Genomic DNA, 16013 nt, shown 5'->3' on the forward strand with positions numbered 1-16013 from the left:
CCGACCAGCAGTCTTTCCTTCCAGGCCAGAACTCCTTTACACCCATATTGTGCTTCATTGCAAAGGGGGAGAGGAGCATACCTAATTTTTTTGCTGACCAATTGGTTGATAGGGGGAGGTTTTAGAGGCAGAGCTTGGAAAAAGCGAAAAGAATGTAGGGGTCTTATTGCTGCTGTGTGGGTGCAAAAAAGCATTTTTTTAAATTGGGAAAGAGCGAACTAAAAGGCAAAGTGAGGACTATCAGATGACAAACCGAATATGGAAACCGTGGATTATCCCGCTCCGTTTGGATAAGCCCCATGTTTGCATTGGCTGAGTAACAGTGGAGTCAACTGAGAGTCTTGTGGCACCTTAAAGGGTAACACATTTATTAAGAGCGCCCCGAAGTAGCTCTCCGACGTTCCCCATTCGCAAAATCAGTTTAACTCAACCATCCTTATCTCCCACAGTAAAAACGGATCCGTTCAAGTCCCGCTTCTTCGTGGAACAAACATGGCGTCTAACTTTCTTTCCTCCTACCAACTGCGCATGCGTATCCGGAGTACGCACGGCGCCTTCAATTCCCTCCCCCTCCTTCCGCAAACCCTTCCCATTCACCCGCCCGTCTGTCGACGCCTACGTGCCACATCTTTTCCCTTACCCAAGATGGCGCTCAAAACGCCCTCATCACAAGCTCTCCCTAAAGAAACATGACAGCGCGGCTAACGTCTCGATGCGGAGTCTTTCCAGGGCGCCTTCGATGGCTTCACCAAGATGGCGGAGGCGGCGAGTGAGGCTGCTGCGGCCGTTTGAATTCCAAGCCAGCCGCCAAACTCGGACAATAACAGCCAGTGTCACCGCCGGAGGAGCTGCAGCCGCCGCCCGCCCCTCCTTCTCTCTCTTCCACGGCCCCGCTATGGACTCGCTGCCGGGGGAAGATCCCACCTTGCCTTTGGAGTTCAACAGCAGGTACGTTCGTGGTAGCAGCGACCTTTAAAAACCGTACGAGGAGGAGGAGGTGATGGTGGTTAACCCCTTTCTTCCCGCGGCTTGTGTGCGGGTACGCGCGCCTTGACAAAAAGCGGTGGGTGGGAAAGATGATTGAACACCCCCCGCCCCCTGTTCCTGCATGGGGTGATGGTGGGGCTAGACAAAATGCATTCATGGCCGTCTCCCATGGGTGCGAGCTGCGATAGTTCAATGAAGCCTCCAGCCTCGGAAACTGTCTATCTCTCCATCACCATTAGTGAATGCGAGGGCGGCCGCCTCAGGCAGCTGATTTGTGGAGAGTGTTGCGAAAGAACAACAAATTGATGGTTATTGAATCTATTACTAGTGACAGATAGATAGACAGATAGATAGACAGATAGATAGACAGATAGATAGATAAGGCAGTTTTGAAAGGAACAAACAGAACTTCACTCAAGCTTGCTCTGGATCCCTATAAGGATTCCGTTAATCACCTAAAAATATATATGAACGTAATTGTGATTAACCAAACAGAGCTTTTTGTTGTATTAACAAAACGTTTCAGCGTCCGCCTTCACCAGCTGCTAACATACAAATGCTGTTACCAAGGTGGCAGTTATAGAGCTATAATATATATGTTTTATATATATAAAATACCAGAGAGGAGGAGGTGTGTGTTAACAAAGAAGGGTGGATGGGTGTAAAGGGTTTAATCCTCCCTTGCTGCTAGCGTGGGGGAAAAATGGCTTTTTGGATGTCTTTCAGAGGAGACTAGACAAAATATATGCAGGATGTGGATACTAAACCTGAAGCCTCAGAGGCAGTTTTCTGCAAATTACCATTAGGCTGCTGGCCACCTCAGGCAGCTGATTCTGGGTGTTATGAAAAGGCAGCAAATTATTGGTTGTGATTATTTGTATGCTTGCGGTCAAGGAGTGGATAGAGGCACCTGTAGGGTTTTCTGTCTCAGGTGTCACAATAACTTGGTAACAGTAGGTACACTGAGCATCATAGTCTATGAGTCCAGCATTGCAGCTGCGCTGAAATTACAAATTTCTGTGTCCCTTCCCATCTACTCTATACCTTTGTCCTAAACATTTTAAAAAGCAAATAAAAGAGAGAGTGTTGCTGTCAGGATTTTAGCACCAGTCTTCTCTCTGCTGTTGATGCCAGGCTGCAAGAATTGGTCTCACACCAGCTTGATTTGAAGACAATTAGCAAGGGGCTAATGCTTCTATCTATGCCAGAAAAAGCTTAATGAGCAGGCGAAGCTTTCTCTGTAGTGCACTGGCTACCTGCTAATTTGTCTTCAAATTGTGCTGCTCGTAAAGGCATTGAAGCAAGTTAGAGAGAGAGAAGTTGGCAACTTGGAGAGATGGTGGGTTTAACCTTAAGAATATAAAGAGAGTCCAGTTTGAGTAGACTGCATATCTATCCAGCATCCTGTTCCCAATTAGTGGCCATGGTAGATACTTCCAGAAAGGCCACAAGCCCAGGACATCAATAGGACAGTCTTCTCTGTTGTATGCTTCACAGCCACTAAGGACGCAAGAAGAGCTTGCTGAATCATGCCAAAGGCCCATCTAGCCCAGCATTCTGATCTCACAGTGGCCAACTAGATGCCCCAAAGGGAAGCCCACAAGCAGAACCTGAGTACAACAGCACTTTCCCCACTTGTGATTCCCAGCAACTGGTATTCAGAGGCATTCACTGCCTCTGACAATGGAGGTAGAATGCAGCCATTGCGGCCTTGTCCTCCGTGAATCTGACTAATCCTTTTTAAAGCCATCCACATTGGTGTCCATTGCTGCCTCTGAATATGGAGGTTCTATTTAGATATCCTGCCTAACAGCCTTTCCTAGGCCTGCCCTGCTCAAATTTGCCTGTCTTTCCTCAGACAGGATAATCGGAGTGTATGTTTGTCATTCCCATAGGTAGTGGGGAGGAGAAAGGCTCTCTAACCCAAGGGTGAGAAACTTGTGTCCCCTCCAGAAGTCGTTCGTTGGACTCCATCCCACATCAGCCTCAGCTGCATGACCAATGGTCAGGAATGGTAGGAGTTGTAGCCAGCAGCATCTGGAGGGACCACATTTTCCCCATCCTTGCTTTAAGGATGTGGACCCCTCTTGGGGGAAGTTGTATATAGGAAGGGATAATTTTTTTTCCTTCCCCATCTTTTTGGATTGTTATATGGAAAGCAGATGAGATAGTTGTGTACAAAATTAATGTCTGCAATGTAGCAGAAAAAGAGTAAGGGCATGGCTAGGTTGGTTTAAATCCATATCAAAGGATCCTAATATTTCTGGAAAAGTGTGATAGGTGTTAACCCCTTTCTGTTAAAAGTCCCCTCCCCCCAACATTCACAGGAATAAAACCCAAATAACAAACCAAAATCCTGAGTGTGATAACAGCTGGTGTATTGCCAAACAAGAGACTGGAATATCTCCCAGAACAAAAGTTCAGCTTCAAATTGTGTATCTGTGCTTCTGGCAGTCTGTTTCCCACATGATGCAGTAACTTTGTGTCTGGTCCAATTGCTTTACACTGGAAAGGCACCTATGCAAAAGGAACTATTGATTGGGCTCACCATTTCCAATTAAGCATAGGATATTCCCCCTCTCCCCCGGCTCATATTCCTTCTTAAAACACACTGTGTCCTAGTATGTACCATGGTCATGTGTGGTTCTAGCTTGATGGTTCATTTTAGTGCTCAGTATTCTTAAGCAGATTGCCTGAGAAATACTACCCACAGAAGAGCTTGGCTCTGCACCCCAAGATAAGCCTTGGTCTATCAGAAATTATATATCATATGATGTTTGTTGATGTTAGATGTAGCTCAGTGACAGAACACACATTTTGCATGCAAAAAGTCCCAGGTCCAGTTTTTGACATCTCCAATAAAAAGGACCAGATAGCAGGTGATGGGAAAGGCTTCTTCATGAGACCCAAGGGAGTCACTGCCATTTAGAGCAAACAGTGCTGGGCTAGATGGACTTATAGCGTGACTCGGTATAAGATATTTCCTATATTCTTTAAAGGAGGTGCTGTGGCTTCGTGGTGCTTTGCATGCAAAAGGTCTCTGGTTCAATCTCCAGTGTATCCAGGCAGGGACAGAAAACGTGTCTGTCTAAGACCCTGAACAGCCACTGCCAGCCAGTGTAGACAATACTGAGCTAGATAGACCAACGGTATAAGCAATGATGTGGGTTTTCCTGAAAACTTTCCAGTGCAGACTAGGCTAATTTATATTGGAAAATTTTCAGATGTCCTAGAGAGCAATCTAATTTACCATGTTTATTTTGCTTGGATTTAGTAAACCTGAAATACCAGACTTGTCAACTATTGTATTTGCAATTAGCATCCATTCATTGTCACTAATGAATTTATGAAAGAAAACATTTTCTGTGTAAAAAGACAACACTGCGAAATTTTCTGCCCCACATCACTGGATATTATAACACAACTTCCTATATTCCTGTTTTATGTATGATTTTGAGTGATCCCAGTTCGATTTGGGAAATGTACATGTGATAGATAGATAGATAAAATGTTATTGCAATCTTAGCCATAGGCCATGTGCAAACAAAATAAATACAAACAGACATAAGCAAACATATACCATTAAAAAAAATCATTAAAACCTAAGGATCTAAAGGAGACTAAGGGGGACAACCCAGCTGAGGTATTTCATTGGTAAATTTCACTCTCAATTTTTGTGCCGCTAGAGCAAAGTTGGCAACCGCTAGTGTTACTGCTTTGGAATTATCAGCCAAAAGCTCAAGCACCAGTTCATCTGTTGGAAGAGATGCAAAGGGAGCTAGAACAGGGAGTAGAAATTTACGCCTGGGGTCTTCATATAATGGACAGTGGAGAAGGTAGTGTAAAATCTCCTCAATGACCTTACAGCCATAGATGCAAAGACGTTGGGAAGTTGGAATGCTGCGATATCGGCCTTCAAGGTAGGCCGAGGGCATTGTTTGAAATCTGAGGGCGGTATACGCTCTCCTAATGGGAGCGTTTGATAGAACACCCAGATAATCCGAAAGAGAGCGGTTAGGTTTTATACGTGGAAACCAGATTGAAAATGGGGCCATAGCTATAATAGCACGGTCTTGATTGGCATCTTGGTCAAAGATCCAATTTCGTAGTGCAACCTTACTTAATTCAAGGAATTTACTATGGGGAAGATTATTTTTATCGAGAATCCTCTGGCATTCTTGAGCCCACCCGCCGGATCGTAGTTGCTCCAACCAGGACTGTTTAACCAAGGAAGAGTCGTCCAGGCTGGCAACATGAAGCCAATAGCACAGGTAAGCCAGATCAGTACGCGCAGAAAGTGAAGGACGACCAAGCTCAGCTCTTAAGTGGGTGGCAGGGGTCCCCGGTGGGAGGCCAAGGATTTGTCTCATAAATGTATTTTGGGTGGACTCTAATATGGACTTCGCGGGGACTCCCCACAGTTCAGAGCCATAAAGAATTTTCGGGAGAATTTTAGCTTTTAAAATTTTAACCATGGGGACAACCAGCTGGCCGCCACGAGTGTAGAAGAATCTTTGTGCTTGGCCTAAAGCGCGAAAACCCACAAGGGATGCAGCTTTTATCTGAGGGGTCCAAGAAAGAATGTTGGAAAGGTGAATACCTAGATATTTGAAGGTTTGAACCTGTTCAATCGGGGCACCATTTAGTGACCAAGAGGTTTGGGTCCTCATAGATTTGCCACAAACCATTATTTTAGTTTTGGAATGGTTGACAGTAAGTTTCTGTATTAGGCAGTACTCCTCCAGCTTCAAGATCATGCATTTGAGACTGACTTTGGTTAAAGAGCATAAGGCCAGATAGTCAGCATATATAATAGGGCAGGAATCTTCCTCAGTCCGATTGAAGGCGGGAAAAAGGCAGGTGAAGAAAGCACCTCCACAATATCATTAACGAAGAAATTAAATAGGAAGGGGGCCGAAAGGCACCCTTGCTTTACTCCTCTGTGCACCCGGATTTTTGGTGAAAGGATGCCATTTTTCCCTAATCGTACCTGGATTACATTGGACTGGTGGAGGGCCCTAATAAGCCAATAAAGCCTTTTATCAATGTTAGTTCGAACCAATTTTTGCCACAGTAGCTCTCTGTCTACAGAGTCAAAAGCTGCGGAGAAATCCACAAAGGCAATATATAAAGACTTAAAGAATTTAGTTCTTGTTTTCCTAATTAGATGGTGCAATATGAATGCCTGATCAATTGTGCTTTTATTGGATTGAAAGCCAGCCTGTTCTTCGCATATAATTGAGCTGGTGAGATCCCAGTCCCTCAACTTATTAAGTAATAGTCGACAATACAACTTCATAGGCACATTCAATAGGCTGATGGGACGATAATTTGAGGGGATCGCCGGGTTGCCTTTTTTAAAGATTGGAACCACAATACTGGTCAGCCAGCCTAATGGAATGGCGCCAGTATTGTTAATATATGTAAAAAGGGAGGCCAAGAGCGGAGCCCACCAGGATAAATCCTGCATCAGGAAGTCTGGTGGAAACATATCTTCCCCAGGGGCTTTTCCTGCTCGAAGAGACACGGCTAACTCCCTAACTTCTGCAGTTGTTACCGAAGGCCAGGCAGGGAGGCCAGCCAGGGCGTCAGCTATGGCTACCGGTGGAAGAGTATATGAATTCCCAAAAATAGAGTGAAAATGCGCTATCCGCTCCTCCTGTAATATAGGAGGAATGGGGGTATAATTATCTGACCCGAGGCAACCTTGTAGTAACTTCCAGAATTCAGCCTCGTTGCCTGAGCTCACGGCCATATCCAGTGCCGCCCGATTTGCTTCATAAAAGGTTTGCTTCTTGCCTTTTAAAAGTTTCTTATAAGCTCTTTTGAGAGATAGTAATGTGTAGAAAGTATCTGGGCAATTGCTAACCCTAACTAGTCTCATTTGTTTAATAAGTTGCTTTTTTGCACTTCTGCACTGTTTATCAAACCAAGTTTTTGGCTTTAAGAGGACTGAGGCAGTAGTTAGTAATGCAATCTGGGGACTAAGCTGGGCTACTATGGCCTGATATGCCCGTAGGCTCTCCTCAGGGACAGTAATGGCTGTGTGTCGTAGATCGGCTAATAAGTCAGATGCCAAAAGGCGATGAGCATCTAGGCCTATGTCTGGGGACCATCTGAGGCGTTTTAAACCGTAAAGCTGGTCTAAATGAGGAGCCAGGCAGGGAGCAGCTTGATGTGTAGAGGGGGCCAGAAGAACTAACTTTAAAGGTAAATGATCACTTTCTGGTCTCGAGATAACAGTAAATTCTTTGATCCATTTTATCAATAAGGGGATACCTAGAAAGTAGTCAACTACACTAGCACCAGCCCGTGCTATGTAGGTGAAAAACCCTTTAGAGGAATCTAGGGGAGAGCCATGTAAACAGATAAGATGAAATTTTAAAATCAGGAGAAAGAGGGCCATATCATACTTATTAACAACCTTATCTCTTGCGGATCTAATTAGGAGAGGAGAGCCTTCAGGCGGTTCCCAGGGGTTACCATTAATGATGGGATAACTGTGGCCCATCCTGGCGTTAAAATCACCGCCTAAGAGAAGCTCATATGTAGGATAATTAGCCAGAAGTGCATCAAGGAAATTCTCCAAGGGGGGCCAGGGGGATCCCTCCATAGCGGAATTAGCCGGTGGAACATATATATTTAAACAAATAAAAGGAGGGAAGCCTGCGACAGTAAGACCTAATGCCAGGCACGTGTCTGGGGCATCCATAGTGGGTAAGACAACATGACAGTCGAGGTTGGTAGCCAACAATATTGCCAGGCCGCCTTGCCCACGACCTTTACTACCATATTTCCTGGCCGGATTCGACCAAGTTTTAAAACCTTGAAGCAGAAGTGTCTCACCCACGGTAAGCCACGTTTCCTGCAAGAGGATGATGTCGTATGATTGTAGTACTTGACATAGCTCCAAGTCTAGTGTCTTGCTCTTCCAGCCAGCGATGTTCCAGGAGAGTAGTCTCAGGTGGGTCCCAGAGACGGTGGAGTGAAGAGAGCCAGTGCCTGTACTGGGCACCTGGCCAGGCATGGTAAGCAAACGTTTTGTCCTTCGAGTAAAACGAGGTTGCTGTCATGGCCATGGGGTAATGATGTTTATTTCAGGAGTTAGAGTGCTCACATTTGAAATAATCCGCTGAGTTTGTAGCGTCAGTCCTGGAGAGTGTGGCTTTGCCTTATACATCTTGTTGGGCGAGCCTAGCTCCTCAGTTTGTAGGTAGCACATCTCTAACCAGGTAGGGTCTCTGTCGGCCTTCGTAGGAGATAGAGCAGCATCAGAACGGATAACACTACTTGTCAGCCTAGCTTCGCTGGTTGCAAGAGACTTGCTGACGTTGCACGGAGATCGAAGCTGCTGACTAGATTGATCATCAGGGTCCGTGGCTGGAAGATTGCTTGGGTCACCCAGGTTGGCGGCTGGACACTGTAAAGAATCCGTCGAGCATACTTCTGGCCGTACGCTGGTTAGGCACTCTATAAGCTGAGTTAGTCTGTTAATGATTGCCACTCGTTCAGATTTAGGCAATCGACTGTAAGTATCCATAAGGTGCAATTCTTCTGGCTCAAACCCTTCCTGTAGGAAAGATGTTATCTCTAGGACAGGCCTAGAGGCCGAGTGTTGCTGGCAGACTTTGGGGTCACAAGCAAAAGGAGACTCGTGATTTAATAAGCTGTTGGGAGGCGCCTCTGACATAGCGCCACCGACACCAAGCCGTTTGTCAGGGCGATTGAGTAGCAGTTTAGGGGGGGCCATGTTCATAAAATAGTGTTGTACCACAATGCCTCGCTTCCTTAGCTTCTCCCTGACGTTGAAAATCTGATTAGCAATAAAGGGGGTTTGAAATGTAATAATGAGTCGCCAGCAATTCACATTGGAAGACAAGTTGATCATATGCTTGATGTAATTGGTGTGATGAGAGGCAGGCAAAAATGGCCTAAGGCAGGTGTCCAAATGCGGTATGCTCGGGGTTAGAGGCCAGGAACCAGGCGCCCACGGGAGGCACGTAACCGCAAGCTTTTCTCGGATCAATTTTAATTTCCAAGAAGTTGATCTTTGGGGGCTTGCAGTATTTAGAGATGTAAGAGGGATTGGCCTCTGCTCAACCGGTAAGGGCGGGAGACTTCCCATTGGGGCTACTCTACCTTGAACCTTGTGGAGAAATTATGTTTCCCTCCTTCTGGGGTAAGCCCTTTTTTGGAGCTGCTTTTTTTCTGTTCTTTAGTAGGGTTATGCTGGACTGTTGATGGCTGGCAGATAGGAGAGTCCAGCAGTTTAAATAATGGTTTAAAATTCATTTTCCTTGCCGAACCAGATTTTGGATTTTTAACGTTCTTTGATTTTTTGGGTTTTCTAACAGACTGATACGTCGCGGCGACCTTGCCTTTCCGCCTAGGTACCTGGTTGGACAGATCAGTGCTAGTTAGAGAGCCAGCAGGTGGGCCAGGGTCTTTAGATTTCTCACAGAGAATCGGTCCTATAGCCTGAACCAGCATAGTTAGCAGGCTATTTGTTTCAGCAATATACGCTTTGACTAATTCCAGTTCTTCCATCACTAGCGCGCCCCACCCAAAGGAGAGTGTTTTAGATCCAGATGGAGTTGAGTAGGTCATAGACTTATTCGTAGGGTTATTCATGGGGAGGGGCGTCTGTAGCTCCTGGGGCTCCTGTATCGAATCGATGGTAATCACCTCCATGGGGAATCCATCGGTTTTCAAGCCGAGAGAGCAATTATAGCCCGCGTCAAGTAGTTCCTCCGCCAGGCTTTTGGCACCTAAAGCATCTCTAAATGGTTTATTTGACAAATGATAATCTAATGACCAGTCGTAGGAGCTTTCCGGTAGGGAGCTAGCCTTCTGGGCGTTCGGCTGAACAGATGAGATAGACGAATTTTCTGACTTAAAGGGGAAGTACTGCGTAATCTTCGCTTGCTGATTAGCTGGCAAAGGCTCCTCCACCCAAGGAGATATGCCGAGCTCCTGGCATTTCTTCCTTGTATAAACCATTTTGCACCAGTTCTGGAAGGAACTTTGAGGTTGAAGTTGTAAGTTGTAAGTCGGTCCCCGGCGATAGTAAGTTCCCTTTTTAGATTCCTTACTTACAAAGTTTTACTTCCACTCTGCCGCCCTTGGCCTTTCCAAACTAAGGAGCTCTTCATTAAATAATACAACTCCTTAATATCAAGGTCAAGGTTGCAGACTTAAACTTATTAAACCTAATACAATCTCAAAAAGCTGTGCCTTCCAGTATAAAAACAGAGAAGACGCCCACTCTGAAACAGAGAACCGGCTTCTTATCTCGAGAGAGCTGCTAAAGCAGAAAATGGAATGTAATAAAATAATAATTTCAAAATGTAACTGTCCTTGGCTCCCACGGCCATAGAGATAAAATTTCCGGGGCTCGTTATAAACAGAATTACAGGGTGTTTAAAGTTCAATCGAGGGGAGAAAGCCGGAGGGCGTCTTACCGGAGGTAGCAGCAAACTGGAAGTCTGAGCTACGACCCTCCCCACTCGAAATGTACATGTGAGGAGGTTGCATAGATGCATGTGACTTCTAAAAACATTCTGTAAGTGAATTGTCTTGCTTCTTCCTAGTGTGAATATTTCCCGACTTCCAGATGTATCAGGAGATGAAATTCGCACTTGTCTTGGAGGTGGTGGAGGTAAAGCTATAGGAATGCCTCTTTGCTTTTCTTTTTTTAAGCTATCAATTACGTCTGTGTGCAAGACCTGGGAGGAATATGTTGAATTCCAAACTTACACTTTGATGTATATGCGTTCTGGTACACATGGTTGCGAAGTCCTGCTGGGAATTTGATAATTTATTCACTTGGTAGCCCAGTAATTTACCCAGGTGAATGATTTTGGTGAGGAAATTAACATAACCACACAAATATTTACGTGAGCTAAACTGAGCATTGTCCTTGTGTTTTTCAAAGAGCATCCCTGTCTTCATCCTGCATAGTAAACTGCCTTTTAAATTTGCCAGTGAGGATGTTTAGAAAAAGGTTTGTGATGAGACATGCTGTAAAGGGAAAAAAAAGTCATAAAATCTTTCTGAGTATGTCCAAGCTGTTGGATGCAGTGGAAGTAGCTTTTCAGATCATGGCCAATGTGTTAATGAAACCCTTACAAATACTAGCATTTGATCCTGTTGCTACCTTCTCTCTGACTGCCTTAGATCTTTTAGATGTTTTCAGATACAATGTTTTATTTTATTTTATTTTATTGTTTTAAGGCACTGGGCTACTTTGGGAGGATATAAAATATTTGCCTGTTTCTTTTTGGTTTTCTTCTTCAGTGAGGTTGGTTTGAAATTAGACTCCGTCCCTGTCTATCTGCATACTGTTAAAAATCTGGAATTTGAATCCATTTTAATTGCCTTTTCAAACTTGTAGGGTTACCAGATGTGGCGGAAGACACAGTTTCACCAACCAGAGCACGGACCATGAAGGATTTTGAAAACGTGCGTGAACGAATCTTGGTGACCCAGTCAGTGCTGTTAAGCATAATTGTGCTATAGGTTGAAGCAGACCATTTGTGGAAGCGGCCATAGCTGAGTGCCACAGTATCTGCTTTGCATGCAGAAGGTCCCAGGTTCAATCTCTGATATTTCCAGGTAGGGCTGGGAATGTCCCCAGGCTGAAACTCTGGAGAGCCACTGCCAGTCCAAGTAGACAATACTGAGCTAATGGCCAATGGTCTGACTCAGTAAAAGGCAGCATCTTATGATCCATATGTGTTGGGACTAGGTATTCAGAACATACTGAGGAAAAAAGGAATTTACAAATGTTAAATGACTAACTGAAAATCTAGACTTCCTCCATTTCTCCCCAAGATTGCACGTGAAAATTCTGCTCTGCTCTTGCATACACATGAACTTAATCTCCACAGTTTCACTACTGTGAAACTATAGCTTGCATTTGGAGAAAACTTCAAAAATAAATAAGGATATCTAGAAGCATATTTCTGCGGGCAGAAACCTTTCAGGAGAATTAAGAGTATCTTGCTGTTTTCAAAGGTTTACAACTGAGTTTATTCCAGAGTTGAGTTGAGTCCCGTCCCAGGATTATAGTATCAGACCACCATCCTGGGTTCACAGTACAATCAGGTACACGGCTTTTCAGTAGTAAGGGCGCAATCCGAACCTTCTTTGTGCTTGACGGAGTGTTTGTGTGGCAAAGCCCAGCCCTGCTGTCCTCTCTTGGAGTGACTCCAGTGTCACTCTGCCGGTGTGGAGATTCCCCTTTGGTCTGCTAAACATGCAAGGGGGGGGGAATTCCACCAGCAGGGTATCTGTTGCCAGCAGAAAGACACCAACTATGGGGAAAGTCAGGTCTGGTCAGTGCCTGGATGGGAGACCTCCTGGGAACCGTATGTAAGCCGCCTTGGGTTTCTATCATGAAAAGAAAGGCAGGGTATAAATGTAATAAATAAATAAATGAAACTTTCTGGAGAGGGATTGAGCCAGTCCAGGATCTGTTGGAGCCTGATGTGACGGCATTGGGCCCAATTGGTGCACCAGGACCAGGCTGGTGCAACAGTTTGCCTACCCAACCACCTTCTGAACAGCAAGGCTGTGGATGTGGTGGCGGCTTCTGGGGCCTGGTTTGCATTCCAAGCCCCATTTGAGTTCAGTGGGGGCTTGCTCCCGAGAAAGTGTGTGTGTGTAGGATTGCAGTCTTGGTAAAGCTATACCTGCCCTAAGCCTTTCATTATACAGAGGCATGGGCATCAATATTTTATTAGTAACATACTCAATTTCTCCATTTGGAAAGCATCTGGCAGGCAATGGAGAGACGGGGTGGTTGCTTTATTTGGATTAATATTTCAGACGTGCTGTCTTGAAAAATTTAAGAGGCCTTTCTTTTTCCTCTAATGCAATTTTCTGACACCTTACGCTCTTCCTTTGGGAAAGTTAAGCTGCAAGCTGTGAAGAACAATTGGATAGCAAACCCTCCTCTGGGTACTGTGTATGCCTTTGTCTGCAAGCAGTTGATGTTTAAAATCTTCAAAGGAGGAAGAGAAATTTCCTTTCTCTTCCTCCCTCCTGGAGAATTGTCTGCAATGTGCTAAAATCGTTTTGTCTGGGAGTTACCAGGAGGCTTTGGGGAACCCTGAAGTTTGCAGCAGTACCAAAAATCTTTAGGATCCCATCCCACCCCTGACCAGTGAGGACTGAACATGCTCAGTGGCCATGGAATGCTGACTGACTATGGTGAGGAGGGGGTGAAGTAGACAGAAAACCAGAAAGGGAGGGGGAATAGAATGAAATATCCTGCAAGAAGGCATGGTTGGCTGGAATCTTGAATTATTGTTATTGTTAATAATAATAATAAATTAGATGCAGGATTACACTCAAGTGCCTCAAAGCAACTTACATAGTAAAAATAAAATAGCAAAGACATTTAAAATAAGATAAAAACAGCAATAAACAAAATCTAAAATAGTCATCCGTCAGTTTATATTTAAAAGGAACAAGTCCTACTCATTCAACATAAAGGATGAGTTCTCCACACTGTCTGTCCTTTGCAGACAAAGTAGGAACATGTGTTCCAGAAACTTAAGCCCAGCAGCAGAAGTTCTGCCTTTGGGTATTTTGGGCTTCATGGGCAAAAGTGCATTGAAAGCTTTGGAGCAGGATGCACAATCAAGTCACACTTCCTCTCACCATGTGCCTCAGATTAAGGACAAAGTGGGGCCTTTCATCATATTGGGGTGTCCCTCTGTGGCGTCATTCACATGTTACCCAGGAAGCAAGGATCCACAAACTGGCTTGGCTTAATAGCCAAGCATTATTTATGGCTGCAGCCAATCCCCTCTCCTGCATCCCTCTGGCATGCACAGGGGACTTGGGAGAGAAGCAGGGCAATTTCTCATTCGCATGGGGTGGAAGTTAAGAAACAACAGGAGATTCTGTAGCTTGAGTAGGACTCTGTTGGTTGTCAGCTAAAAAAAAATCACAGTGGAAATGAGACCTCCAGGATGGGGATCTGGGTGATGCCAGCGGTCCTGCTCACTAGAAGCCTGGGGGCATTCTCCCCCAGTGGGCATCCTTAAAATGCATTCCTTGCTCTCAAATTCAACACAATGGAGTCAGTTTCAACTTCTCTTTTACCTGTTAGCTCCCTCCACCCTCCACAGCCAATTTGGCAAAAAGTTCTCAATTTGTTAGTTCTCTTAAGTGTTTATGTGTGAGAGAGATTGCCTTGTAGGTGTTTCTACTTTGGTAAGTAAACAACCCGTATCTGTAGGAGACCAGTGTTGGTTGCAGGAAGCTACCTGTTTGAGAGGCCCCTGTTAATAATAAGTAGTGTGTGTGCAGCTGATGATGATATGTGCTCATCATGACACAGAATTTATTGATTAGTTTCACCCCCCCCCCAAAAAAAACTTCTCAAAGCTAACTTTGTGTAATTCAGCTATTTGCTCAATTGGTGAGGTCCCAAATCTTTTCAGTTATGCTATTTTTGTAGGGTGATATGTCATTAATTCTTGTTTACCCACTACAGCAGGGGTGTGGAGCCTCAAACCTGGGTCTCAAATGTGGCCTTCCAGGTCTCTGTCTGGTCCTTGGGACTCTCCCTAGGCCACACCCCTCAAAGGCCTTGCTTCTTGCTTGCCTGAACAGAGACTAGAGGAGACTGTGTGAGTGTGTAGAATCCAGCCTACTGTACAAAGGTGAAATTTACATTCCTTGCTGTGCCCACTTTTGCCTCTGGCCTCTCCCACTACTGGCATGTGGCTCCTGGAAAGTTCCCAGAGGGGAATGTGTGGTCCATGGTCTGAAAAAGACTCCCCACTCCTGCTCTTCAGGCTATTTTGGAAAATGTAGAACGTCCTCAACAAAGAAATTTGTATTTGCATAACTGTTGCAGACCAGGTTAATCTTTGAGAGCAGCTGTTTTTGTCTTGTGAACACGATGTAGCTGGGTTGGTGCAGAGACATGGTCTCTTTCTTTTCTGTTGTAGCAAATCATTGAGCTGCGAAAAGAGAATTTCAACCTGAAACTGCGCATATATTTCCTGGAAGAACGCATGCAGCAGAAATTCGATGGTCCCAATGAAGACATCTACCGAATTGTAGGTATTTTGAAACCCCATATAACTAGCGTGAGCAATTTATGCATTCTTTATTTATTCATTAATATATTTATATCCCACTCTTCTGGTGCAATAGTACCACTTGGGATGGCTTACAAAAATTGCAACTTTATATAAACAGTATACAAAATAATGGACCAAGCAGAGTGGTTCACCAGTTAAAACTAACACACAAAAATATTATTTATTGCATACAACAAAATCTTGCAGGATTAAAACAAAATCTTGGTGAAAAATAGCAACAGTGTCCTAACCACACTTCTTGGGACAAGGTGTTCTGTAATCTGGGTGCGGCCGCCGAGAAGGCCCTCATGCCACTCAAACATGCTTTCACCCAGGTGGGACAAAAGGGCCTCCTTGATACTTGGGGAAAATCCCGTTGGATACAGTGGGACTTATTAAAGAGGAACAGGATTCCTCAGTGTGTGTACTTTTGTTGTTGATGCAAGCCATTCTTCTAGTTCTAGATATGCTTCACCGTAAGCCCCTTGGTGTTGGAGATTTACAGTTGAACAGCTTCATTATATTTCAGCTATGAGATTTACAGTAATAAGGGGTTTGTATGACCTTTGTATGATATGTAGGTTTACTTCTTAAATGATGCTGTTTCAGTACTAAACTAAAACAATTGCATTACTAGGAGTCCTAATCAAAGAATTTCCTTCCTATTTAATTTAAATTGCTTGTTCGGTCTGACTATTTTATCAGTCAAACATATCTTTCAGAAATTACATTATAATCCTCTCACATCAAACTGAGGCAGAAAGATTATTTTGATAAAAGGAGAGGTTCTTGTTTTTGGTGAGTAAGCACTAAAGGGCTCCTTTGTTCTGATAACAGCACCTATATGAGAGACTTCCTTACCAATGAAATATGGGCAAAGCCCCTCAATTGTTCTCAAGTTGCAGGGCTTTCTAGGAAGCATTC

General features: G+C 44.4%; 1 protein-coding gene across 5 annotated transcripts in view; it reads left to right on the plus strand.

Moving 5' to 3' along the window:
• The first annotated feature begins 620 nt into the window (after positions 1 to 620).
• CDK5RAP2 (CDK5 regulatory subunit associated protein 2) overlaps positions 621 to 16013 on the plus strand; it is a 228720-nt gene continuing 213327 nt past the window's right edge. For 2 of the 5 annotated variants that reach the window (XR_009759736.1, XM_061603690.1), the window contains exons 1-4: positions 621 to 948; positions 10578 to 10645; positions 11381 to 11448; positions 14955 to 15065. Coding sequence is in view for 4 of the 5 variants with exons in the window: in XM_061603690.1 (XP_061459674.1) it covers positions 713 to 948; positions 10578 to 10645; positions 11381 to 11448; positions 14955 to 15065 (483 nt within the window). In the remaining variant the exon portion in view is untranslated. The remainder of the gene's footprint in view (positions 949 to 10577; positions 10646 to 11380; positions 11449 to 14954; positions 15066 to 16013) is intronic. The other 3 variants (XM_061603693.1, XM_061603691.1, XM_061603694.1) reach the window with 2 other exon arrangements.

Source organism: Rhineura floridana, chromosome 20 (genome assembly GCF_030035675.1).
Source record: "Rhineura floridana isolate rRhiFlo1 chromosome 20, rRhiFlo1.hap2, whole genome shotgun sequence".
NCBI classification, from domain to species: domain Eukaryota; kingdom Metazoa; phylum Chordata; class Lepidosauria; order Squamata; family Rhineuridae; genus Rhineura; species Rhineura floridana.